This window comes from Falco naumanni, chromosome 2 (assembly GCF_017639655.2).
Source record: "Falco naumanni isolate bFalNau1 chromosome 2, bFalNau1.pat, whole genome shotgun sequence".
Classification (NCBI taxonomy): Eukaryota; Metazoa; Chordata; class Aves; order Falconiformes; family Falconidae; genus Falco; species Falco naumanni.
In genome coordinates this window covers 71,901,405-71,929,143 of record NC_054055.1, presented here as the reverse complement: position 1 = coordinate 71,929,143, position 27,739 = coordinate 71,901,405, and the positions used below count along the sequence as shown (strand labels likewise).

The 27,739-nt window shown below is 37.8% G+C and overlaps 1 protein-coding gene across 9 annotated transcripts in view; it reads left to right on the top strand.

Moving 5' to 3' along the window:
• Positions 1 to 23,095, top strand: part of UBE3A (ubiquitin protein ligase E3A) — a 54,951-nt gene extending 31,856 nt beyond the window's left edge. For all 9 annotated transcript variants that reach the window (XM_040584805.1, XM_040584806.1, XM_040584800.1 and 6 more), the window contains 9 exons: positions 146 to 456; positions 4,359 to 5,614; positions 13,497 to 13,641; positions 17,308 to 17,513; positions 19,667 to 19,831; positions 20,215 to 20,370; positions 20,461 to 20,534; positions 21,419 to 21,562; positions 21,777 to 23,095. In XM_040584805.1, the coding sequence (XP_040440739.1) occupies positions 146 to 456; positions 4,359 to 5,614; positions 13,497 to 13,641; positions 17,308 to 17,513; positions 19,667 to 19,831; positions 20,215 to 20,370; positions 20,461 to 20,534; positions 21,419 to 21,562; positions 21,777 to 21,897 (2,578 nt within the window). In that variant the 3' untranslated portion in view covers positions 21,898 to 23,095. The remainder of the gene's footprint in view (positions 1 to 145; positions 457 to 4,358; positions 5,615 to 13,496; positions 13,642 to 17,307; positions 17,514 to 19,666; positions 19,832 to 20,214; positions 20,371 to 20,460; positions 20,535 to 21,418; positions 21,563 to 21,776) is intronic.
• Positions 23,096 to 27,739: the final 4,644 nt, after the last annotated feature.

Here is a 27,739-nt window from a genome sequence, read left to right as displayed (position 1 = left end):
AAAAATCTCCTGATGTGTCCTCTCTGACACAGAAATCTTGTGTTTCAGTGCCTGACTAATCTCTGCCTTGCTGATGCTTTTGAATGAGCTTTTTATATGAAAGCTCTACTAATCCTTGTACTTACTGTTTGAATGTTTGCTACAGGAAGCGAGCAGCTGCAAAGCATCTAATAGAGCGCTACTACCACCAGTTAACTGAGGGCTGTGGAAATGAAGCCTGCACGAATGAATTTTGTGCTTCCTGTCCAACTTTTCTCCGTATGGATAACAATGCAGCAGCCATTAAGGCCCTCGAGCTTTATAAGATTAATGCAAAACTCTGTGATCCTCATCCCTCCAAGAAAGGAACGAGCTCAGCTTACCTAGAAAACAATTCCAAAGGTGCCCATAACAATTCCTGCACTGACAGAAAAATGAACAAGAAGGAAATGCAAGGCCCAAGAGATGACTTTAAAGGTAAGATGTTATTTTAGAATTTTCCTAAAATAAAATAATTTAATATGCACAAGTATAACCCTGTAGAATTCACTGTGGTGGTGTTCTGCTGATGACTTCAGTAAAATACAATGCAGGCAATCAAATATTTTACTGTGGATTCTGAAAAATGGCTTGATTAATGCTGAACACTGATTCCAAATCTGGATCTTTATCAAATCTCTGTTTAGATTCACGTGCATTTGTTGTTTTCTAAAATTACTGGCTTTGCGAATATGGAGAGGTTTTTTAAATGCTGTTGTATGACTGCTTTAGTTTTGCTTAATTTGTAACTCTTATGTAGTTAATGAGTTATAAAAGTTAAACTTTATCTAATTCTGAATTCTATATTAAGAAAATTAATAGAGGAACAAAAAATGATATACAGTGGATGATGGGCAGTACATTTACCAAACTAAAAAAGTTTAAGCAAAGTGATTTCTAAGCCAGTGCACAAAAGTGAAATACTGTTCTGTATGTCTTTTCTAACTTCTGTTTAGCTTTTCAGACTCTCTTGTAGTATGTATTTACTGTTTAATAATAATCTTGGTTGTCACCAAAACCTGTGGTGCAAATGGAAATCACAAGCTAAATGAAATCAAAGCCATTAACCTTTGAGCAGACCGTTTTTAAGTATTGTTGCAATAAATGGTATAAACACAGAACTTCAGATTCTTTCAGTTTAGCTAAAGAAGGTGAAACTGCTTACTGCAAAGAATTAAAAAGCCCCACAGAATCAGCAATAAAACATAACACTGTTATAAGAGACCAAAGATGCTCCAGTCAATACCTGCATCAGTTTGTTCTTTATCTGATGCAAGGTTTATCTGATGCAAGGTTAAATTTGTCCCCAAATTATTTATGACCTGAGTAAGCAAGGAGGCAAACAGTATGGAGGGGAAAGGGGAGTCGGTGTACCGTTAGATGGGCAAGAGGCACATTATGTCTTTTGTGCTTTGTCCCTTGGTTTTGTGTATTTTTAATGGAGATGTGTACATACAGAATTTATCTCCTTCCCTCTGACCCTGCTGTCCTCTCTCCCCAAGATAGATATCTAAGAGTCTTCTCAAACTGTCTCCAGAGACAGTGTGTTGTCTAAAATAATGACTCAGACTTCATCTGTCACAGCATCGCAAGTATTGACCTGTCTTTGTAGCTGTATAGACAAAGAGCATTAATGCATTCTTAAAGACCTTTGAGACTCTTAGTTACCTTTTGGAATTGCATGATGTCTAAGGAGTGTGGTACACTGAAAGTCTTTAAGGTTCATCTACAGCAACAGTTACTGGGAAAACTGCAGTTACGTTTAAGAAAGCCAAGGAACAGGATGTGTAGCTTGCTTTTATAGCTTTCAATCCTTGCTTGACATAGGATTGAAAATTCTAAATAAATTGAAAGAAATGCCCTTCAGAAAGAATTGTTTGAATTACTTTTCTGTAGTGCTAAGCTCTAAGACTATTGGGAAAACTTACCTGGGTCCATTGTCAGCATCTCAGTAATATCTTAGATGGCAGTCCAAAAAGAGGAAGCAAATAGAGAAATTGCAAATATATGAAAAGCAAAGGTTACAGATGTAGTCATATATATGAGAACACCATTTCAAAATCAGTGTTATAATTACCTGGGAAGCTATTTTTAACTGATCACAAAAACATTAAATTGGAAACAGAGAATGTCAGTGGACAGGCAGTGAGCACACAATCGTAACAAAGCTTCCCTAAGAGATAATGAAAATATTAATAATAAGTTTGCTAATTAGGGAGTGTGTTGGTGATATATAGATCACATGCAACCTTTTTCTCACTTAAGAATTACTGCTAAAGCTTGATTTCATGGATGGATTCATCATGAAGTATTACTGAGAACAAGGTCTGAGAGGAGATAAGTTTACTTTGCTGGATCACTTAGTAGCAGTAGAAAGGGTAAGAGGAGAGGGCATGTAAAAGCTTACATGTTCAGACACAACTCAGCAAAAATTTACTTGAGTTAGAAGAATGCTTCACTTAACGTTTTGTCTTTCTGCAGCTGTTCTAATTGCTGTAAAGTAAAAATCGGGCAGACCCTTATGGCAGCTCAATTAGAGGATGGTCACAGGATATGACTCAAAACTTATGAAACTGCTGATGGTAATACTAAATGTTTTAACTGGAAATAGTACATGGTTAACTCTTTAAATACTAAAACCTTTGAAAGATTGACTGGGGTATTCCTGCTGTAAGTATGGACATCTGAAATGTGTTGTCCTGTTAGCGTCAACTTTTGCTGATAATCCTTATGCTATGAATAACGTCTGCAATCCAGAGTCAGTGAACTTGGTGCTGTGGCTCTCATTTTGAGGAGCTATGGTGTGTAACAGCATCTGTATTGGCAGTTACACTTCTTTTAGGCAGGTTTGCTTCTTGAGCATGCATTAGGGCAGATAAAAATAGGAGATGTTGCACAAAGCTTGAATCGTTTCATAATATTTTAAATGCTGTTGTTTCCTTAAGAGGAGAGATTTTAATTTTGAAGCTTTTTCACTGTCTTCAGATTGGTTAGAAGTCAACCTCAGCAGCATGACATAAGCTTAATCTTTCCTGTGTTATATGTGCTCTAAAAATGACTTGGGGCTCTGTGGAAAATCAATGGGTTGTCTGTCTTTGAATCGTTTAGTTTGTATTTTTTAACTGAATGATTGCTTGGAATGAATGTTAGTGTAGGCAATCACATTTCAAAATACTTTTAACATATAACTGTCTTTATTAAAATGATACACTTCCTTCTTTCTGCAGGGGTACTTGTGCCAGCATTGTTGGTGAACACAGTGCTGTGATGTGTGTGGTTTTAGATCTCCAGAGATGCTGTTAAACAGATTCAGTTTTAGCTCTAAATTATGAGTCAGTTCAGAAGAATCTGCTTAACCTAGAACACCTTTTCAGGGTCTGATCATGTGGTAATCCTACTCCAAATAATCACTTGATGTGAAAGCATCTGTGGATTCTCTTTGAGAAGTAGCATAGAAAGCTATAAATAATGTTTTCTCCTTCTCTTTTCTAAAGAGAAAGGAAGATTCCAAATAACAAATGGACTACCAGATGACTTCATATCAGGGGTCTACAGGTACAGGGGAACAGACAGGTATTTGGAGCCCATGCAGATGATATATGTAAAGCAGCTTGTTCATCTGAATAGCACATTGATGAGTATACTCAAGTTGTTTATCTGTGAGGCCTGATGTACAAAGAAATAACCCATATGCCGAACTGAGTGTGTAATTTAGAGGGCAGCGTAAATTTCTGAGCATGTTCTTGGGAGGATTTTCAGGCATCAGTTTTTATACTAAAGTTGCAGAAAACATTAAAGATAGAAATAAGAAATCTTACTTTCCCATTAATATACAAAACAAATTACTGAATTCTTTCTTCAAGACCTGTTTTTAAGGTTTTTAAGCGGGGCGGGGGGCGGGACAGTGTATGAAGTCCATATGCTATGTTTGAAAAGAGGTTGATACAGTTTACTTTGTGTATAGTTGCTTGCACATTAACTGTGCAGATTTACCAGAAGACTCATTAAATCCTTTAAACATCTTACTGATTGATTTAATTGCTCTTGTTCAGATGATAGAATACTGTTAGCTTCCAAATACAGTTAATTGGCTGCAAAACACTTTTACCATTGAGCATGTTCTCTGGTCAACATCTATGAATAATGTATTTTACAAAATCATAATGAATGAAATCATGTTTCTTCATGCTAATGAAATTATAAAGTATGTCTTGAATTTATCCAGCATTGACACTGTTTTTCCAGTGTTAATGATGATATGATACACAGATGTCTTGAGCAAATTAGAAGTATTTTTTAAATTTTTAACTTAATGAAATTAATACGTTATGTTTTTATAGATGTGACTTTTCTAACAGAAGACAAGATATATGAAATTCTTGAACTATGTCGAGAGAAAGAGGATTATTCCCCTTTAATCCGGGTGATCGGGAGAGTATTTTCTAGTGCTGAAGCATTGGTACAGAGTTTCCGAAAAGCCAAGCAGCACACCAAGGAGGAGCTCAAGTCCCTTCAAGGAAAGGATGAAGACAAAGATGAAGATGAAAAGGAAAAAGCTGCCTGTTCGGCTGCTGCTATGGAAGAAGATTCAGGTGCATCGTCATCTTCATCGTCAAGAATAGGTGATAACACGCAGGGAGATAATAACCTCCAAAAACTAGGCCCGGATGAAGTGTCTGTAGATATTGAAGCAGTCAGACGGGTCTATGATAGATTACTTTCTAATGAAAAAATAGAAACTGCCTTTTTAAATGCACTCGTGTACTTGTCACCTAATGTGGAATGTGACTTGACTTACCATAATGTGTACTCTCGGGATCCTAACTATCTGAATTTGTTTATTATCGTTATGGAGAATGGCAATCTTCATAGCCCAGAATATCTGGAAATGGCTCTACCATTGTTTTGCAAAGCAATGAGCAAACTACCCCTTGCAGCTCAAGCAAAACTGGTCAGATTGTGGTCTAAGTACAGAGCAGACCAGATTCGGAGAATGATGGAAACATTTCAGCAGCTTATTACTTACAAAGTCATAAGCAATGAATTCAATAGTCGTAACCTAGTGAATGATGATGATGCTGTTGTTGCTGCTTCAAAGTGCTTGAAAATGGTTTACTATGCAAATGTAGTAGGAGGGGATGTGGACACAGATCATAACGAGGAAGAAGATGAAGAACCTATCCCAGAATCAAGTGAACTAACTCTTCAAGAGCTGTTGGGTGAGGAAAGAAGAAATAAAAAAGGTCCTCGTGTGGACCCACTGGAAACTGAACTTGGTGTTAAAACTATAGATTGCAGAAAACCACTTATCCCTTTTGAAGAATTTATTAATGAACCACTGAATGATGTTCTAGAGATGGACAAAGACTACACTTTCTTCAAAGTAGAAACAGAAAATAAATTCTCTTTTATGACCTGCCCCTTCATATTGAATGCTGTTACCAAGAACCTGGGATTGTATTATGACAATAGAATCCGGATGTACAGTGAAAGACGCATAACTGTGCTCTACAGCTTAGTTCAAGGACAGCAGCTCAACCCCTATTTGCGACTTAAAGTGAGACGTGATCACATCATAGATGATGCGCTCGTCCGGGTAAGTCACACAGTAACATGGATTTTAAGTTTGTTGGTTCTGTCTAGTTCAAACTATGTGGGCTTTGACTGACTGAAGAGGACTGCATGCAAGTGCAGTGTTTTATTTACTACGTCTCCCCTAGAAGAAACTCGAATAGTTGTACCATATTAAGTTTGAATTCTAAGGGTGCTGCTGGAGATTTGTATGTTCAGTGGAGTTAATTCTACTCGGGGCGGTTGCAGACTTAAATGTTTTAAGGTGCCAAATAGTTCTTATTCCCTTTAAGAATCTTAATGGATTTTGTGCTGTTAACAGCTCTTAATGGTGAGAATGACCAACTTCTGTTACTTTGTCCTCTGGAGTGTTTTGGATTATCTTCTCATAGTAGGGTTTTCTAGGTGGAAGTAGGAATTGTTTCAGTTGTGGGCTCTTCATGTGGACTTCTGAACTTGCAGATACAAAATGTGTGGAGTGCCTGCATGATAAGTGGAACATCATTTCTCTAAGCATTGTTGCAATTTGGTGCAAATATGATATAACTGAGAAAGGAGAAGACAGACCTGTTGGTACCTAAGAACTGTGGGAGCAGCCTGTTTCTGAATATGCTGGCTTTCTAAAGTAAAACTGAAAGCCATTTTTTGACACAACTTTGGAAGATGGGAATTATACAAGATACGAACTATACAGAGTATTTCACAGTAAACTTTTTTACAGAAATATGTTCTTTAATTTTAGGACTTTTTTTCCTTAAAGGTGTTATTTTTCTGTGTTCTGCTATTAAAGCACAGCAATGTTCACAAAATTTTAGATTTAACCATGGCTTTACAACTTGTTGCTGAGGAGCCAGGCAGGTGTTTGGAGAGACTCTGGGGAAAGGACCTGGTTTTGCCTCTCAACTCAGCTGTTACTTTTAGTTAAATCTGGTGACTTTTAACTGCTACTGAAGTTTAATTGTGAGAGCCCTAAATAAGCTCCCGCCTTGATTTTTCTGTGTACCTATGAACTTCCAGATGGGTTAGCTGCTTCATGGGAATTGCTGATGATATGACTTAGGAAGGAAAACATTTGTCTCCAGTACCAATAGGACAAATAAAATTGTGTTGTAGAAATGAGTTCTGTCTGTAAACCCAATCTTAGGCAAATGAGGAATGCACTGTTTTAAGATTAAAGTGTACTATATACAGTTTTCTAATTCTCAAGAATTTGTAGTTTCACTATCAGACTTACAGTTGTATCCAGTTATGTTTTGTTACATTAGTGTGGTGGAGTTTATTTCCTTGACTGTTCAGCTTTGGGATATGTAAAAGAGGGATGGTACTATCTGTTTAGGAGAGGGTGGGCTAAAAAACCTTAAGCGCTTGGTTTTAGGGAAGTGTTTAATGTCAGTTCCAGCAGAGAGGAAGCAGACCTTCCTCCTCATGATGATGATGGGAAGGAAAAACTGTAAATACTAAAAAGGGCATTCTTCCACATACTGCTTGTTGTGGAAGGAAGTTGAAATCTTTGAGGACAAAAAAATGTTTAGTGTTGCTTAGAAAGCTCACAGGTGACATCAAGTTGGTGCAGCTGCTGTATCACAGTGGGGCCACAGCAGTCACCACTGTGCACACTCTTGGGCTGTTGGAAACCTACATAGTTTAAATCAGATTAAGCTCAAACATACTAATTTAAACTGTGATGCACTTGCAGCAGCCCTTGCACAGCCTAGCAGTCTATGAGTACATGCCTGGGTAGTTGCCATGGATCCTCTTAGGGCTGTTAATTTGAGCTGTCAGAACATGCTAATTTATGGTGATCTGACTCTGTCAAACCCCCCCAGGAGAGTAAGAATTTAAAACTGTTTATTCCGAGACAGAAAATAAAGAAAAAAGATAAAATTGTTCCAAATACAAGTCTGAGCTGAACTGCAGTGTTAGTCAATGAGACCATGTGCAGCTCAGGCATTTCTCAAAAATGGAAAATGGATTATGTTCAGTGAAACGGAGATGAGTGAAGAGTCACCATCCTAACTGGAGGAAGGGAGTATGTGCCACTTCAAAAATACAACAAAGTAGCTGTTGTGAGATGACCTGGACTTAAAGACATTTATGTTGATAAAAGTATGTAGTGGGTACAGAAGTCACCTTTTAACTATTGATGTGTTTTAACTGATGATATAAAGTATCAGTGCTCAGGGAAGAGATTTTAAATACTCCTGAGGAATTGTTAGGAGTTAAGAAAGGAACAGATGGAACAATTCAGTCTCTCTTGTTTACTATGGTTTGCTTATGTCTCTTTCATTTGTCTCTTCTCACTTTAATGTCAAAAAGGATGCAATAGAAATAAATTTGGAGAGTTCAGAGTCTCTTCAGATAGATTGCAAAGTCCTTTTAATGGTAAAAAAGGTGACAGAGAGCGCATAAAAGATGGCATGGCTAATTTGGACTGGTTTTCTCAACTGGTAGTACCCAGTCATATTATCAGGATGCAGGCTTAACATAAGCAAAAAGACATATTTTGTCCACACTGTGTATCTTAAAATTATGGATGTCTTTACCCAGAATTTGTAGCTCATCATGAAAGAAAGATCTGTCAAAAGGTAATGACAGGGCATTTTGATGTGACCCAGACAGAAACCTGAGGAAGTCTAAGATGCAAGTCTGCTGTTAATTGGGAAAGTATTGTAGGGAAAATACTGTTCCACAGGGTCATCTTGCATCTTTCCTCATGAAGCAAGCGCCTGATCTGTGTAAAATTGCATGCTACTGCTACAGGGACTTCCTGTAACAGCTTGGGAAGTGATTTTAGTAACTTTGACAATTTGTTTCCATTTCTTAATTGTGTGAAACAGGTCTGGAGGAAGATCTTCAGTCTTTTGTCCTAATCCTTAAATAACTTGCTTTATCTCTGATTATAGTCAAAGATGGGTACCATGTGCTTCTGTAGCAGCACTAGCAGCATTAAACCTAAGTGAAAGCTACATTGTATGAGTTTGCATCAGTGATGGGTGCAGTTTAGGGTGCAGTATTGAACTTTGGAAGGGTCTCACTGAAAACTATCACAAAGATCTTGCCAGGGTGATAGGCTTCGGTAGTAAAAGCACATTCTTAGAATCTGTTCAGTGGCAAAATGTTTCCAAATATGCTTACATTACAGGTAAGTAATTATGATTACAAATATTTTCACCTTTGAATTGCCCTTTATTTTTATTTCTGTGGTTCTTAAAGCCTTATTTGAATTATAAGTAATAATTACATACTCATGTCACTAGACCTGTGTCTTTACAGAACATCGGTGCAGACTTTTTTTGACTGTATATGGAATAACTCTTAACTTCCTGATAAAAGCATTTTCAGAAATATTGATTAAAATGAGGTTGAGATGATCTTACTCATATTTTCCATATTGATGTTAGATATTTTTCAAGCCAATGTAATGACCAGCCTTCGTAATTTCTTCTTGCAAATGGACAAAGTACTGGTCTGTCTTTGCTAATTAGACAAGCTAATTAAGGTATCACCAAGCTGCTTTTCTCTTATCAATACTTAATATTTAAACTTTTAGAATTCGTATGTACATCTTCCCACTTTTTGGACTTCACTAAAACAAATGTGAGCACTGGTAAGTGATGATTTTTTTAATTATTCCTGGAGGATTTTTTCTCTTATTGAGAATTTGAATCAGTAACTTTTAAATAACTTTGAAGCAATAACTTGTTTGAAGTTGCTTATTATGAGAATCTTAGTTCACCCTAGAGCCACATACATGTAAGCAAAAAATATTATTTACGGATTCATTGTTCAGTTTCTTTGCATGCATGAAACTTGCATCTGAAACTTATTTTTCATTTTTTTATTGAAGTGGACTTTAATGAAACATGCTTTCTTTGTATTATATACTTATTGTATATTTATTTTTATGTATGTTGGTCTGAAAAGTCACCGGAGTGGGCAGGAGATTTTGGAACTGGTGAAGTGCTAGTCCCCATTTTTATTAAGATACCCTTATATTTCGGAGGTGGTAGCTCAGTTTACAGTTGAAAGCAGTTAACATGCATTTTGGAGTCTTAATGCGTTTAAGAGGTTAGCTCTACTCCTGCTGAGTCATGTTACGTGGATGTGGTAGCAACAAAAGACAGTTTATCCTTAAATCCCTTCTTCTGCCTCTTCATCCCCCAGCAGCTGTTTCTTTCATCCCCTTCCTCTGAGTTTACTTTTCCCACCCCCATGCCCCAGATTGTATGTGGATTTATTCTCAGGTAGCAGTGATTTAAAGGATATGAGTACAACACACAAGTTCTACAAGTGAAAATGTGGTGGATTCCTTCAGCAGAGTCTGGTTGGTACTTAGTTGCAAATTAGAAACTCACTTTGGTAAATTTCACATTGGATGTAGACAGCTGTCAGGCAGCAAGCCTCTCTTGCTTGTAAATGAGACTGCTGAATAGAGCGATGTTCAAAAACTCTTAAGTGGCAACCAAAGCCAGTAGGCAGATTCTCTCATAGTATATTAGCAACAAAGTACTTCAGGAGCTTTGAGGTTCTCTTAGACTAAATTGATGATCATGTGTGTTCATTTGAAAATCTCGACACTGGTGTCCCTTGGTTGCATGCAGAATATGTGTGACTCTGTTGATGCATGCAAGCTCTGCTGGCAAGTGTATGCATGATCCATAGAGTACAGTTTGAGAGGATGCTTCTTAAGTCACTTTAAATACTACTTCACATGTCATTTTGCAGAAAAACGTAGTGACCAACATGTGATGATGTGTCACTGGTACTTTCAAACTTGAAGTAGTTGTGTTCATGTCACTTCTGCCTTCTAGTGTAGTGTGAATGTGTTAAAAAACTTGTGTAACATTGCTAGAACTTGAGGGGGGGCGGGAGTGGATCATTTTTAACTGAATAGAGATTACTTCAGTTACTGTCAGTTTTAAGAAGGTAGATAAACTCTGGTGTTACATTAAGCTTTTAAACATTGTCATAGTTCTGTTAGTCAGTGGAAGATTCCAGTCTTTCAGGAAAGCACAGTGTTGTTCCATAAGCAAAGTACATCATACGGTCTCTTAATGCTGTGGCACAAGACCATGTCTCAGCCAACAAAATACAGCTATTCTTTTCAGCATCCTATCTCAGCTTTCAGCTTTTCAATTTATAGATGATCAATTTTTGCTGCTGCTACACACATGCTTTACACATGCTTCTTGAGAAGTCCCTGGAAAATTTAATGACTTCGTCATCTGCTTGGCCAGTCAAACCGTTATGACAGAAAATGTATTGGCTCCTAAAACTTTGGGAATTCACACACACACATAGATCGGGTTTATCGAGCAGCATCTGTGTTGACATGACTGAGACAACTCTGATTATTTAAAAACACAAACAACCTTAAACAGAAGTTCATATTTCCTTGCTATAGAAACACTGCTGCAGTTCTACTAAAATTCGTGCCCCTCTACTGTCATGACTAACGCTGTGTTTTCGACGGAGTTCTGGTTTTCTTGTGAAGCATCAGTGCTAAGATATAGATGTTCAGAGGAGCAGCTAAACCCACAACCTTCAGTTGAGCAGCTCGGGAACGTTGTCCTGTTTATAGAATCTACTTCAAAGAACATTAGACTTTGACTCAAAGTACTGGCTTTCTGGTAATCCCTTATCTGACTCGCTCACAGACATCCAGCGCACCATTCAAATCTACTCAGTCAACATTTGCTCAGCTAGGAGTGTGTCCTTCCCATTTTTTGTATACTGCTTTTCTTTTACATCACTCATTGCAGCGTAGTTTTCAGCCAAAAAAATAATTTGAAAATAATTTTAATTACTTCATATGTATAAATATTAGCCACTCTCCTTATACTAAGTGTATTCCTATGACACAAGAAAGTCTTTATACTATGACAAAGGGTTGCTGTCCCAAAAGAAATGGAGAGGCAATATTTGCTTTCTCAGAACTCATCGAAATTCATAAACGTTACAAAATAGTAAATTGCCGATGGTAAATACTACAAAGCCAATGAAGTCATGACTGGGGAGAAGAAAAGAAAGCTTTAGTGTCAGTTGTAAGTAGAAGGGATTCAAATAGAACGTATAACCTGTACTTATGGTCTTAAAATAAATGCTAATTTTTGTTTTTAAAAAGTCTCAGTTGTATTTGGAACATTGCTTAAGCTCCATTTTCTTCTTGGATAGGAGGAAATATTTTTATAGGTCTATAAGATGCATAATTTCATGATTCACATGAAAGGCAAGATGCAAAACTACACTGTTGTGGAAATCATGTGATGGAAAGACCGGGGAAGAGCAGGACTACTGCAGCATGTTTTTGCTGCAGAAGTATTCTTGATAAAATACAGTGAATTTCAAAGAGTAAATGTTACTTGGTGGTCTTAGGGCAAAAATAGTTCATTGCAAATGATGTACAATAAATACTGAATATTTATATGTAGTACATAACTAAATTTTCCAGATAATATTGTAATTTAGTAAATTAGCTAATCTAACTTGCATTCATTATTGGAATCTTTGTGGCTTGCCTCCATTTTTTTAACTGAGCTTTATATTCTGCCGTGTTACACTCCATTTCCCTCATACTTGTTTTCAGTACCAGTTAGTGCAGTTCTTTCTCCACATAATTCTCTTGCATGAGGAGCTTCAAAGTCTTCAAACATGTTACGCTGACTGCCTTAGGTCTGTCACCCTTCTACCCCTGCTATGCTGCTTGAAAGATGGCTAACTTGGCAGTTACCAGGAAAAAATGTATCTTACTGCTGGTGTCACTTTATGAGTTGGTGTTGTCATTGCTGGCTTTATCCTCTGTTCTGTTCCTGTTTCCCTTTATACTTCTGTAGTAAAATTCTGGCACATAAAGAATGGATTGGCATGTGTGTCTGGGTAAGGTAGGGTAGTGAAATAAATATAAATGGTAAGTGCGGTTTGCACTAGCACAAATTTAGAGGCAAATCTCACTAGTGATACGGTCTTGGAGGATTGTACAGATCCATCTGTGCCTTTACTGCTGTTGAGATTTCTTTGCCATATAGTAAGTTTAATGTAATCATGCTGCACAGGTTTAACCAACATTTATGCTTTTAAGCAGCATATTTCTTCTCAGCTGCAAAATATTGCTGCATAACTTTTGATTTACTGAAAGGATACATTTTTGTTGGAGGAAAGTGAAAGACCTGTAATGGCCTTTATATAGACATGAGACCCTTTCCTATGAAATGTCACAACTTCTGTTTTACCTTAACTGAACTTGCGCTTTCACGGAAGCAATGTGGTAGAAGACCCGTTTAAAGGCACTGAAGAAATAAGAGCGAGAGATTTCTGAGATCTTTCGTTAAGGTCAAGAGGAATGGGGATGGATTCAATTAATATATTAGCATGGGTTTATTCTGGTGCAGGGGCATTCCTCAGCTCTTTGTTCGTGACATGCAACTGCTAGTCAGAGGCTTGTCTTCTGTCTTCCGCAGTAAATGATCACAAGAAGGATCTGAAAACGTATCTGTGTAGTGCCTTCACAAAACCATTTGTTGTCAGACATGTAGATCAGACTGCAGTCTCTTTTCATTGTCAGATGAATTTAATTATCCCAGTAATACATCTTGGTTTCTTACTGTTTTCTGAGAATTTTGTGCTGCACAATGCTAACTTGTTTAAAGTAAGTGCTTAAAAGAGTAGAAATGGAGAAGGCTAACAGATCAGATCTGTTAGCCAGTTTCTTGCTGCATTAATTCCCAAATTCTAATACATGCTTAGACTGATTTAGCATTACTGTTGGTTTCTGATATTTTGCTATTGTAACTTAAACTTGCTTTCTTCTTAGGTGTGGAGGCTAGTTTTGATTTTGGTATTTGATACTCAATTGACTCTTCTAGTAAACAGATTTACTAATGAAATACTTCTGTCTGTTCACTCAATAGCTAGAGATGATTGCCATGGAAAATCCTGCAGACTTGAAGAAGCAATTGTATGTTGAATTTGAAGGAGAGCAAGGGGTAGATGAAGGAGGTGTTTCCAAAGAATTTTTTCAACTGGTTGTGGAAGAAATCTTCAATCCAGATATTGGTACGTGTTCTAATAATTTACTAACGTATGAGATTTTTCCCACGAAAGGTTGGACCAGATGATCTTTTAAGATCCCTTCCAACCTGGGCTGTTCTATGTTTATGCAGTGCCTGCCTGTATCTACTGCTGCTTCTCTGAAGCTCTTGATTTCTTGGTGATCATGAGTGCTTGACCCATTTGAGGCTCACTATGTCATCATCAGTCATCCTCCTGAGGAGGAACAATGAGAGGAATAACTGTATAGTTAGTGAAAGCTACCATTGCTTGTGTAGATAAAAATCAGTAGTATAGGGTTTCTTTGCAGGGTTCCTTTGTTTGTTCTCTCACCTTTCTCCTCGCTTTGCTTTGTGATTAGCTTCTAGAATTAGTAATCATACCAAAGAGGAAGAGCTTCTGCAATAAAACCAGAGTAGGACTATGGTGAGTTTTTGAGTTATTTCCTCCCCTTCCTCCAGCTTAAAAGATCTGACAGTTTCAGTTCTTCTAATGATTTCATCTAAGAAGGGTACAGATCCAAAGTATGGCAGTAATGTCAAATTTGATTGTAGTTGGTTAAGAATTAGCAATAATTTCATATATTGGAGACAGTTTTATATTTGTGTTTAAACAGTCACATTTCCATCTTTTTTTTTCTTCCCTTGCTCCCTGTACCAGTCTTTTATGCTTCCATCTTTACACATGAAAGGACATTGCTGCTATTAATATGCAGTTTGTCTGCTGTTCTGAAAAGATTTTTAGAATACTTCGAGTTAGAGTAGAAACAAGACCTACCAGGATCCTATACTTCATAGTTTGTGAAATATGATTCACCTTGTAGTTCCTGTAATGGCTTCCATTGAAGAAGCTCAACAGCTTATGGCCTTTAGTTAGTTTGGGTTTTGAACTGTGTAAAACATCAAACTGTTTTAAAAAAGGAAAGCTGTTGATTTTGTAGCTTAGAAGATTGATGAAGAAACACAGAAATTCATTTTGACTGTGTTAAAGAGGAAGTCCTCAGAACTGGTAACAGAATTTAGCATTTCCCCTTCACTGCACACCAGTCAGTTCTTGTAACAAGTGATACAGATCCATAGACAAGTCTTACTCTAATAACCACTATAGACTTGGAGAGATTTGGAATCTGAATTAGCAAGGTTACTTGGAATAAATTAGAGTGTGGCAAAAAAAGGAAGTCTTAGTACTTGCAATGATGAAGTTGTATTTCCAATGTGAAATACATTTCTGACCCGAGTTGTGTGGGATGCCTATGCTGAAATACTCCTATTTAGTAACTGAAGTCTGATTCAGCTAAGATCCAGCCAGTGTATATATGCTCCCTGTGTGTAAAGATGGGTAATAGGATGTGCGTGCATGTTTTAAATTTTACTTCTGTATTCAAAATACAAAAACGTATGTATGCTTTTTGTATTCATATCAACTTTGAAAAAGAAAGGCATAAATATGTAAAAGCAGAAAATGTAGTTTGCATTGACAGTTTTTTCTTTTGCACCTATTAATACACACTGCTGTATAACAGTTCACACACCATATATACCAAGTGTGACTTTTGATTTGTAAACACTTTATTTACCAGATAAAGTGAAGGAAATCCTTCAAATGGAATTTAAAATGTCTGTCCTCTGATGGGTATGGAGTGATGTTTATTGCTGTAATAGTTTCTTTACCGTTACATTTCAAGTGTTTTCATATTAAACTACCTTAAAGTTTTACTCAAAGGGGGCAATAACTCAGATGAAATATTAGATTTAGTACCAACAGTCACCACAGTAAAAGGGAAGAAGGAATAACTTCATGTAATATTCCTAGCTACGCTATACAATTGTTTTCCCCTTATTGCAGCTTCTAGTTTCTTCCAGAATTTTACTATGATTTTGATGTACTTTAGTATTAATTTTGGTCAGTGAATAAAATACTGTATTTCATGTTAGAGTTACCAGTTGTGGGTCTGAGTAAACTGTTAGTCTTTCATCATTAGACATTTGATGCAGTTTTTTGTTTTGACTGTTTAATTCTTCCATCATCTTTCAGAAAGTACAACTCATTGCTTTTATTGTGCCAGTAATCCATAAGTTACTTCAGTCAATGCAGAAAATGGAATGCAGGCTTCTGTTTAATGTTTCTGCTATATATGCTTGTGTTGCTCATCCATTTTTGATTTCCAGTTTGCCTTACCTGATGTGTTAGTCTGTGTGCTCCCCTAATAGCTGACCCTGACCTAGTACCTTACTGAGATAAATAATCTTGAACTTTGGGGAATAGACAGAGTCTCTGAATAAGTTGGCAGTTAATTTCCTTACATTGAATGAGAATTCAGGCTTTTATCTCTTGGCTGAAGATGAGATCTTATTTTCAGTCTTGGGAGTAATTTTGTGGCTCTGTTCATGTTGCTTTGTAATCAATTTGTACATTTCCATAGGTTGTAAACAACCGTATCATTTAAGAGCTGACAAGATAAATCTTTGTGGCAAATGTGTTTGAGAACACGAACTACATGCATCTAACTTCTGGTGTATTGGAAGGGAAGGAGCTTGCCACTTTTCCTTAGGTGCTGCCTGGAAATCATGAGAGTTAGCTGTACAAGCAATGGGTCACCGGGACTATACTTGTCCAGGGTGGGCTCTCTCTTTCCCCTTAAGTCTATGGGGTTTTTCATTTGCCTTGCTTTCACTATTTAGTTAGGCAAGAAATGGATTTGACTGTGGGACTCATTTAAATAGCTTTTTTGCCTGTACACAAACTCTGGTTTCATAAACAAGAGCTAATCTAGTGGCTTGCTACAGTGGCTTTACTATTGTAAAGGACTCCTTGCCCTTCTCTTGTCTGTACAGTCCTATCTGCTCACTCCACTTCCTGGCGTCGTGTGCCGGTTCAGCTGTTGGTTGAAGCTTTTTGTGAAGGTACTCAGCTTGTGAACTTGGCAGGGCGTTGCTCATCTGAAATAGTGAGCTGAATCAGATGAAGGGATGGCGAGGGGGGGGAAGCAAAACCTCTCCCTTTCAACAGTGACAAGCTGTTAAAATTGCAACCCCTCCTGTGAAACAACAGTCCCATGTTATATTTTCGCCTCAAGCTATGATGTGTGTGATAGCTGCAACAACAGGGGGCCCTGCTGGGTACTTTTAAACAAACAATCTGTTGGGCATCTTAACTCTTAAAATCGTATGTGATGGTTAATCCCTGCTTGATCATCATAGCTTCCAGTTAATAAGGCTGCATCTAGTCCTGTTCCTTTGCTAGAACTGGCCTGGAAAAACCTTTGAGGAAAGGCTATAACTTTGTGGTAATTGGAGTTTTTCAGGATTTTCATCCATGTGGTTTTTGATTGTGTTCTTTTCTTGCGCTCTTGTATTTATCAAAGTTACAATCTATGCTGACAACGTGTTGCTACTTCCTCAGTAATGAAAGGGGATGAACGGTTGTGTATGTACAGCATCAGTGGGTGTTGCAGGATGTCCTGCATACTTTTAGTGGCAATTTGAGTAGCAGTATGTTGAGCAGCTCCAATTACCCTAGGGTAAGTAGCTTCTCTTTGCCATTAAATTCAGTATAACGTTAAGTTAAACATGTTTTAGAGGCATTCGAATGCAAATAGGTTTATAATGTATGTTTTATGTGTCATTTTTATTGAAATGTAACCATATTTAACATCTTTTTTTAATGTTACAGGGATGTTCACATACGATGAATCTACGAAACTGTTCTGGTTTAATCCGTCCTCTTTTGAAACTGAGGGTCAGTTTACGCTGATTGGCATAGTACTTGGTCTGGCTATTTACAATAACTGTATACTGGATGTACATTTCCCCATGGTCGTCTACAGGAAGCTCATGGGCAAAAAAGGAACTTTCCGTGATCTGGCAGACTCTCATCCTGTAAGTTAATTATGTTCTTTGAGTTTATTAATGCATGTTTCATGCAATAACTTAATACAGATTTAAATTAAACACCAAGATCACTGTCAAATTTGGAGTGAAATAACCAGTGATGTGTGTGAAGAGTCTGTATTTGTTAAATTCATAAAACAATAAAAACTCGTACTACATCTCATTTGGAAGAGGCAGAACTGGCAAGTCATCAAATAGGGCTGGGTATCAATCAAGCTTTGTTCTGTTTTTTTACATACTGCCTAAATTGCTTAATACTATTAAGCACAAATTAGTATTAGTAGTATATTCTCAAAGAGACTTCTGAAATTAGGCTGTTGATACCTATTTGCAGAAGTAGATTTCTATGAAAAATGTGAAATTGACTGGAGACATGCAAAGGTGTGATGTTTATACTGGTTTTTTGTCTAAAGCAAGACAGATAAGGCAGTTCGTGAGTATCCCTACAGTTTGGGTGCAGCGATTGGTGTCAATCTGCCCCTGCCCCTCCCCAGCCAAGTGGCTATACAAAAACACTAAGCTGTGCACATGCTTTAGTAGGCAGAGCATAGAAGCATGTGTGCAGGATGTCTTGGCCCTGCTCCATCTTCAAAGATCACCAGCAGCTTTCCCTCATGCTAGCTAGTATGAGTTATTAGTGTGCTTCGTTTCAAATCGTAGGGCATTTCCCTTTTCATAAGTAGTTAAGCAAAATCTTCAGCTGTTCGGAAAAGATGAGTAAAATGACACTGTTTAAAAAGAACTCGCCTGTCATTTTTGTATAATCTGAAAATGAAGCATGTGTGATCAAAAAGGGTTATCCAGTCTGCTTTGGATGGCTACATACAACAGTATGCCAGTTTTGACTAGTTTATCAGTAAAATGATGTTGAGAAATACACAGTGCTCCCAGTTGCCTGTAATTTTTATTACATACTCAAAACCTTTTATGACAGGAAAAGTGGATTTATTTCTGTGGAACAAGGCAGTCAGGCAACTTTTGAATTTTTCTCCCCTACTCTTATGTGTCTCTTCTGACACCTACACTGACTTCTTTTAAAATAATCCTATTTAAACTCTTTGTATTCTAATATGACTTAAACACTTTGGAGCTTCTCAAACCAAAAAATAAATTTGCAGTAGTCGAGCCTCCCAGTGCTTTTTCTAATGCTCCGGAGCATGGAGGATAGGGTGTTCACTAGCCCTCACCACCAACAATTCTGAGTCCAGTCATTTTCAGTGGAAGTTATTTTTAAAGGTGCTGTGAAAGAATCAACAGGATACAGATAGTGAGAGGATGAGGCTTATACATAAACTTTCAATGATTAAAACATTGAGGGGAAATGTATTACTTCTACTTCGCTATAAAAATACAGTGCGCTTAGTTGTTGCTTTTACCTTCACTTTGCATTCTTAAGTCCTACACCTGTGTCTCAGCCAAATAATTTTTCCTTTTCTGCATAGCCTTTGGTTTCCAAGAGAGTCTTGTCTTGGGCTTTTCCTAAGGCACAGCAGGGAGGAAGGCTGGTTGCTCCTTTGAAAAGAGCAAACTTTTACAAGTAATTTCAGATTCCACTTGGCAAATTCTGACCTAACTTGTGAATATTTTTTTTTAATGCATGAATATTTCCTTACTTTAATGACTGCCCCATCTGTGTTGCTTCAAGAGTACTTCCTAGGGGTTTTTTTGAGTTTTATATCAAGATGTAGGCGATAAATGTCTGCTGCCTGAATTTTATCTGATACAAAATACAGTGTTTTCTTGAGCACATACATGTTCAGATTACTGGTGTGAGATGTTCTGGATGCCAAAAGTAAATACAGTTTCCAAAGAGTTAAGAGGAAGAGGTCAGTGGCTCTAAGCTACAGATCTGACCATTGCATTTAGGAAGATTTCCGAGTACTGATAGGCTATTCTAAGGGAGTTATCACTCATTACCGTGTTTCTTTTTTATCTTTCCTCAATATCTGCTATTGGCTTTTTTAAAAAAAAAAAACACTGAGCTTAATACAAGTTTAGACTGTTATATGGGCAATCTTAGCAGACTTGTGTCATAGAATGTGACAACCCTTTTTGAGGTATATGATTTCATGTCTTCTGGTATTACTCAGTGAAATCTGTTAAAACATACTTATGACAGAGATGTATTCCTTTTCTGTTAGGTTCTTTACCAGAGTTTGAGAGACTTACTAGAGTATGAAGGAAGTGTGGAAGATGATATGATGATAACGTTTCAAATATCTCATACGGATCTCTTTGGCAATCCAATGATGCATGATTTAAAGGAAAACGGTGATAAAATTCCTATTACAAATGAAAATAGAAAGGTACACTCATAATTTTGCTTTTAATGTAATCTGTAATTTTTACATACTCTGCAGAATTATGTAGCCCTTTATAAAAGTTTGGTCTCACTTACAATTTAAGTTTAAAAGCCTTTTAAAATTGCACAGTGTAGTTGTGAGCAGAAAAGCTTTCTCTTTAAAAGAAAGCATTGATACATTCATATATAGCTTCTGGATGTGGTGTTTGACCTATTTCAGAAATATTTGAGACTTACTTTTTACTATTGCTGAGCAGAAGCTGAGCCCAGATAATCTATGCAGAACTATAGAATTAAATGTATTTTGGGGTCTTGTATTTTTGGGAGATTCTTCAAGTGGCATGTGTCAAAGTGCTAAGGTTTTTTTGGGGATTTTTTTCCTTACAGGAATTTGTCAATCTGTATGCTGACTATATACTCAATAAATCAGTAGAAAAGCAGTTCAAGGCCTTTCGGAGAGGATTCCACATGGTGACCAATGAATCTCCTTTGAAATATTTATTTAGACCAGAGGAAATTGAATTACTTATTTGTGGAAGTAGGGTAAGAATCCTGAACGTACACCAGAAAGTGGAGCTTTTTTGATCCTAAGTGTATTTAGTGGTCATTTTTTAAAATGTAATCTTCTTACAGAATTTAGATTTTCAAGCACTAGAAGAAACTACGGAATATGATGGTGGCTATACAAGAGACTCTGTTATTATTAGGTAATTTTTTGTAATTTCTGAAAGATTAAAAACACTTTACATGCCTGTTCTTCATGCTGAATTTAATATTGTAATATTTAGTATTTTTGTAGTACAGGATGCAAGTGTATTACATATAATTTCATTTTACTCGGGTACTGTCATTAGGAAAGTGCAGACAGTATAAGCATTGATTTTAGCTTCCAGTGAACTTTGGTAAAACTTAAGAAGGTTTTTTTCAATGGGTTTTGGTTTTTTGTCTTTCTCTTACACTGTATAGCTAAATAATCCCCAGTATGAACAGGGCTGTTTCAACAAATACCACTGCTCCGCTATTTAAAAAAAAAAAAAGAATCATAAACACTGGATTGTTTGCATGTGTAGAACTTTATTTAGAAATCAAGTAAATCCTATGCTTTTAATGTTTTTACCTTCTTGTCCCCTTTAATTAGAGAACTCTCTGAAGACAAGGGTCAGAGAAGCATGTATCTTTGGTCCTCTAGACCTTGCCAACTACTTAACTAGTTCCTGCTAGGGTAGAAAATCTTTGCAGCAGTTTTTACTGTGGTGTTTAAGAAGGTAGTAGAAATGGATAATGTAGTGGACCCAGTAAAATTCCATAGGAAACAGGAATTACAAAATAAAGGAAGAATGTTTGCAGATCACTTATAAGATGAATTAAGATTTAAAAAGAGTTAAAATGCAGTGTTTTGGTAGTACTTCTGATTTCTGCTTCTGAATCTCATTGATTGGTAAATACATCGCTGTTTTGGCTTATGAATGCAACTTGTAAAGTTGGTGTGAAGACTAACTAGACTTACTAAAGCTTCAAAGTTCAATTACTTTGGAAAGTCTCGTTTATACCGAAGAAAGTTCTGTTTACTTATTTATTTCTTCCTTAATAGGGAATTCTGGGAAATAGTCCATTCGTTCACAGATGAACAGAAAAGACTATTCTTACAGTTTACAACAGGCACAGACAGAGCCCCTGTGGGAGGACTTGGAAAATTGAAGATGATCATAGCCAAAAATGGGCCAGATACAGAGAGGTAAAAGAAAAATAATCTACATTTTGCTTGTTTGTTTATAAATGAAGGCAAATTCTGTGCTTTTAAGTTACTAACTTAGTTAAATCAGACAGTTGAATCTTTCAAGCAAAATAGATTCTATTTGAAGTCATTGTTTTGGATTTGTGAAATAGCGTTGTATTTCTTTGCATGTTCCCAGAACTGAAATCTTTTTTTTGTTTTGTTTTCCCCACAGGTTACCTACATCTCACACATGCTTTAATGTACTTTTGCTTCCGGAGTACTCAAGCAAAGAAAAGCTTAAAGAAAGATTATTGAAGGCCATCACATATGCCAAAGGATTTGGCATGCTGTAATAAATATAACAAAAGGGATTAAAAAAATGATGGTGATGATGTCCCTATCCAAAAAGGCCATAAGATAGTGAGCTACAGTAGTCACCTGTGTTTGTGCCTCCCTTCTTTACTGGGGACATTGGGCTGGAACAGCAGATTTCAGCTGCTTATATGAACAAAATCTTTATTTTTTCTTTTAGCGTGAAAGTGTTACATATTCTTTCACTTGTATGTACAGAGAGGTTTTCCTGAATATTTATTTTAAGGGTTAAATCACTTTTGCTTGTGTTTATTACTGCTTGAAGTTGAGCCTTTTTGAGTATTTACAAGAAAACAAACTGTACTCTCCCAAGGAAAATATTGCCATCATTTGTAGACCATGTAATCTTCAAGTATGTGCTATATTTTTGTCCCTGTATCTAATCAAATCAAGAACTGTACTTTTTGAAGAGTTTGCTTTTGAAACTTGAAGTCTTGGAAAACAGTGTGATGCAATTACTGCTGTTCTAGCCCCCAAAGAGTTTCTGTGCAAAATCTTAAGAATCAATAAAGATGGAAGGGAGAACTTGGAATGTTAAATTGCAGCCTTGAGAACTTTACTTTAGTCACAGCACAATTAAAATTCATTTCACTATATGTTGTCTTCACATGTCTTGTAATAAACTGTGTTTTTAATTAGGAAACATTTCTTAGCATATAAAAGGGTAGAAATTTTAGTTACGATTTTTCTAAAAAAAGAGAAGTTTACTGGGGAAAGTGCATTTTCAACTGAACAGCTTTAGAGTAGGGAGTGAAGTGTTTGGAAAAAAGATAGGAAGTTTTTTGCTATATTATAAACAAAGCATGTGGAAGTGCACTTAAAATGAAGTTTTATTCTTAATTGCCTATTATGTTGACATTTTAAATAGACAATCCAAAGTCTTCCCTACATGTTATGTCATCACCATTTATTTAATGAATCGTTGTTCTTACTTATCAAGGCACATGATCAGTGTTGCAACATAATCTAAAGGGATGGCTACTGTATTTTAATCTCATCTAACAACAAGCAAAATTGAACAATATTAAACCTAAGGCCTACTTCATGTTGTACACTTCCAACCATTGAACTGTTAGAAAGTAAGTACTAAGGTTATGTTCATCTACTACATAAAGTATTCAGTAGGTTTTTAATTTAACTCTACAAATCATATCAGAAATAAATCCTTTACCTTTCGTAGTCTGTGTTTAATGTTAATTTCTCCTGTTGCAATATATGATAAAGGGATTATGCGTTTTTAAGTGAAGATGTAACTGGCATATCTCTTTCATAATGCAAGCTGCAGCGGATGTGCAGAGCTGAGCTTGTGCCTTGACAATTGCTATAACTGACTACTACCGATCAAACCCGTGACTGTGTGGAATTGGCATTATAAAAGGCATAGTTTTGAAATCATCAGATAAAGAAAAGATGTCTTTCAGGACTATTTTAATAAATTCTTTCTAGTAATAGAAGCAGACAACTGTTATGTAACTATGATGCTGAATAAAAACAGTGACCTTTTTTCACCATGGTTCAGTGAAAAAGAAAACAAGTGACTTCCTTACTTTGATAAATTGGATATTAAATTATTTGATTAGTACAGCATAATTTGAGGGCTACAGGTACGTAAAACTCTCCAGAAGTGAACTGTAGTGGTGTGGGGCCTGACGATGTTCCCCTCGCAAATCCAAGCCGGTGCAAGAAGGCTGAGACCTGGGGATTGAGACTTGCTGGGGAGGGAGGCTGTCTTCTGGTGTTTGATCTCAGGGTGGCACTTAGGGCATGCCTTCTTGAATGTCCACCTCACTGCATGTCCTTGAAGAGGAAAACACAAGATACCCTACCTCTCAGTAGGGTGGCTGACAACAGTGCTTGCCGATTCCTTCGGGTCTGGGGCACCTTCTGTTGTAGGTGGTGAGAACAAGGTTTGCAGAGTGCCTTGAGGTGTTTTGTTACAAGTATGAACTACACCATGATACTGCTGTGTGGTATGTACTATGTCAATAATACTGTTAAGCTGTATCCTCATACTTGTTTTAATCCAATCTAGGATGATGGTTACACCCAGCTAACAAGTGTATAAGGTTCATGTTGAGTTTTTTGTATACGTCCAAAAGCTAGGCAGAGAGCGTAATGGGTTAGCAATACAAAGTTCTCTAACTGAAGTTGTTGACATTGCAAATATGCTTTTTCGTTTTCCTTTAGCATTAAGATTAAAATAATACATAACTGCATTGACCTTTAAAAGCATAAGTTGTTTTTCAAGGAATCGTTTTCAGGTAAGGTATAAATACTTCGTACTTGACAGACTTCCCGTTTAAATATATACCGCCTCCCCCAAAATGCCACTGTATTGAAACCTGATCTCCTTAGCGGTGCTGTAAATGTGCTGATTGTCCAGCTGCAGCAATTTATATAGTTTAAAATGAATAAATCTTAAAGTTTTGTAGCTGCATGCTGCTTTCCTGCCCTACGGAATTTCTAGTCAGCCTTCTGTTGCTTGAAAGGCTTGTCAAAGTGGGGAAACTGCCATTTTAAGTTGGTGTGGGTTTTTTTTCTGGGCTCCAGGCAGACCCGGAATGTCTTTCAACCTTAGTCTTTCAGCAGCGTTTAGTAAATTTTGAGTCTACAAAACTGTGAAACTGAGGTGTGCTTGTGTGTCGCTGAAATATCTCTCTCGCTTGAGACAGAAGACTCCTCTGCCAAGGCAGCAGTCCGATGCCGGTGTGCTGGTGCTCTCTCCTCAGGGTGTCTGTTAACAAAACAATATTTGGGGCATCTCAGCTTTATCTCTTTGGCAAGTGAAAAATGTCTCTGAGCATTTATTTCTGCACCCTAATAGACTGCCAAAATGTTTCCAACCTTGGTTGAAAGGGGACATCAGGCTTTTATCTGTATTTTGTAGTATACGCCTCAGAAATGAGAGCAACACAAGATACATCAGAAGAATCCTCTTAGGTACCGAGCAAATACAGCATTTTTTCAGTTTTCATTAGAAGTGACGGAATAGCTTTGTTTAGCTCTAAAGGAATGTTAGCGTATGACTCCGCATGAAAAGAGCATTACCTTTTAAAAGACGAAAACTCTTGTTTGTTGCCAAAAAGATTTCAGGAGCAGCCATCAGGAGTGAGCACAGTTCAGTTAACTTAAGGAACAGTGTTTTGTGAACTTCTGACTGGGCTTATCTTCCGTTCGGCAGGCAGTAGCCTGAGATGGGACTGTGGCAGCCAAGGAGACCCGCTCCAGCCCTGTGCTTTGAGGAAAGCCGACGCTGGAACGGGCTGGCAGTGAGCCCGGGGCTCCAAGCAGCTCTGTGTTAAGGTAGCCGGTCCATGCCTCTCCTCCAATGGTGGTCTTCGCTGCTGAAGCAGGTACTTCATACCACGTCAAACCATGCAGGTGTGATGCACCTGATGGGCTGAGCCTCCAGGTGGCTGGCGGTGTGAGCTACCCAGGCGCTTGCCTGGGTTTGTGCTCTGTGGAGCTAGGAGTGGGACACAGGTTTCCATGCTGCTGGTCAGCAGAACGACCCCCACCGCATCAGCTTCAAGGTGCTTCTCCGGCACTGCTGTAGCCAGTTACTAATAATCTCACCAGGGGTTTAAAAATTCCCTGGTTGTCTGAATTTTCAGGAGAAGATACCTTAGCTGGGCTGAATGTTTAAGCTGTACCCTATTTATTATGCAGAAAACTGCCAGCATTTCAGCAAGCAAGACAGAGTGGGAATGTCTTGAGTTCAGCTATGCAAAATTAAGCCTTTCCTAACGAGCTTGGTTTATTATGGTTAGTCTCAGAATCACAGGGGTTTGTGATGTTACCTACAGTTTCCAGTTTGTACTTGTGCACAACTTCAAACTTTCAGAATTACTGAAGTGATCAAAATTGTCACCAAATTCAGAAGACTATCAGGCACTTGAAATGAATTTTATTAAGAAATTTAGTTTCATAGCTTACCATAGAAGGGACACCGCTTTGGAAATGAGTTGATGCTGGCATGTGCCTTTTGGCGGCTCACTTACAGAGATTAATTTGGAAAACCCATGAACTAATAATGACATGTATATTTCCATCTAAAGATGTCTTCAACTTTTTTTTTAATTATTTTTCATTGACAAAATTGAAAAAGATGTTGCTGCTGGATTTCTCTAAGCAGTAATTTCAAAAGTTATTTGCTAGATGACTGGCTGTATGCTGCACAGCTATAAAGTTTCTGTCTTCATAGCTTTGCTGTCATTAACTCATCACATGAGGGGCTGGCCTGCAGTTGGAGGGCTTTCCTGCTGCTGACATTGTGTCCTGACGTACCATCTTGTCACTGAATGTGGGAATCTCCCTCCCGTTTTCCCAGAAGTTTCCGGTGCATCTTTGGTTGACTTTCTGGTAAGTGGCACCGTGGCCAAGCCCGAGACAGGGCACTGCAACTGCAGACCAGGTGGACCAAGGACTGCCCAGCCTGCTGAAAGCTGCTATGACAGAATCCATGGGGAGCAGAAAAAGCAGCTTCATCCTTGGTGTGTCTGTGGATCGTGCCTCCTGTGAGATTTGCTCTCTGAAGAGCACAAGTGGGGGTAATGGTAGGTGTTGGTTTGGGATCCTGCATTCTCCTTGAACAGAAGGAGGGAATTTTGTGGGCATAAGATCGCAAGTAAAAAGGCTTGTGACTTTTGAAAGCCATGATCAACCCTTCTCTGCCCTCACCCCACCCCCCTCAAAAAAATTATTGCTTTCGCTCAGATGCAAATTCCCATTTCTCTAAAATCTACTGTATGAAACATTGGTCCCTCTTTTGCAATGGCTGGTTTATGGGATGGGCCCTGGGTGGGAGCTGGGTTTGGCTGGAGTAGTCGCATTGGGTGGTGGGAGGAGCAAGTGAAAGGGTGAGATGGGAGAGGAGAGGATGGGTCAGCAGAAGAGTCTGACCAGCACTGTGGGAATCGAATCAGTTGGGAAACAGATTTGAGAAAGAGACTAGGGAGCTTGAAGGAAGTGGGGGTGTGTTTAGGTTTTATTTTTTTTAAACTGCAAGGCTTGTAAAGGATCTTGGGAAGAGAAGGGCTGGTGGGGAGATGGTTTTAATTGCTGATGTGCCACTTTGCAGTATGTGAGTGTGGATTTGTTCTGTTCTGCAGTATCTGTAGGATACATCTAGAGAGCAGTCCTGTAAATAATTGAAGCCTACCTAGTACGCTTGTGTTTGTGAACGTTTGTTGCTCAATATATATCCTGCTTCAGGATTTCTAGGGGGGGAAATTTCTAAGAGGCAAGGGCATTAGAGATAGAGGGTGGGAATCATTACTCTGTTTTAGGATAATAAAGCGGCATTAGGAACTGCTACATCATCTTCCTGGGTAGATTTGCACAGTTTTGACTTAAAAATGAAACTGAGCTGGCTGAAAGTGAGCCAGTGGTCACTGGAATTGGACTTCTGCGTTTGGAAGGACACGCAGCACAGCTAAACTATAAACTACGTGTGCAAGGATGCTGCTGCTCACGCAGGCTTGATTAAGTAGTACTGAGCAATGTCAAGTGAAGACAATCTTCCAGCTGCTGCAGTTTTTTGTGACTGAACTGTTGTCATGTGCAAAGCTGATGTGAAGCCTTTCTTCTTAATGTCACCAAAAGCTCTGGTGTATGTTTCTGCTGTGCCAGTGGGTTTGCATACAGAGAAAATGCCTTAAATCTGGCTTTCCCCTGCATCCTTTTGCTTCCAATCTGTGTAGTACAGCAGCAGTGATGCTTGCAAGTAACTGTCTATAAAATGACAACTACTTGAATGTTTCTGTTCAAAGTTTTGAGCTGCCATATGTTACCTGCTGCTGCATTTGATTTCATTAGTTCCCT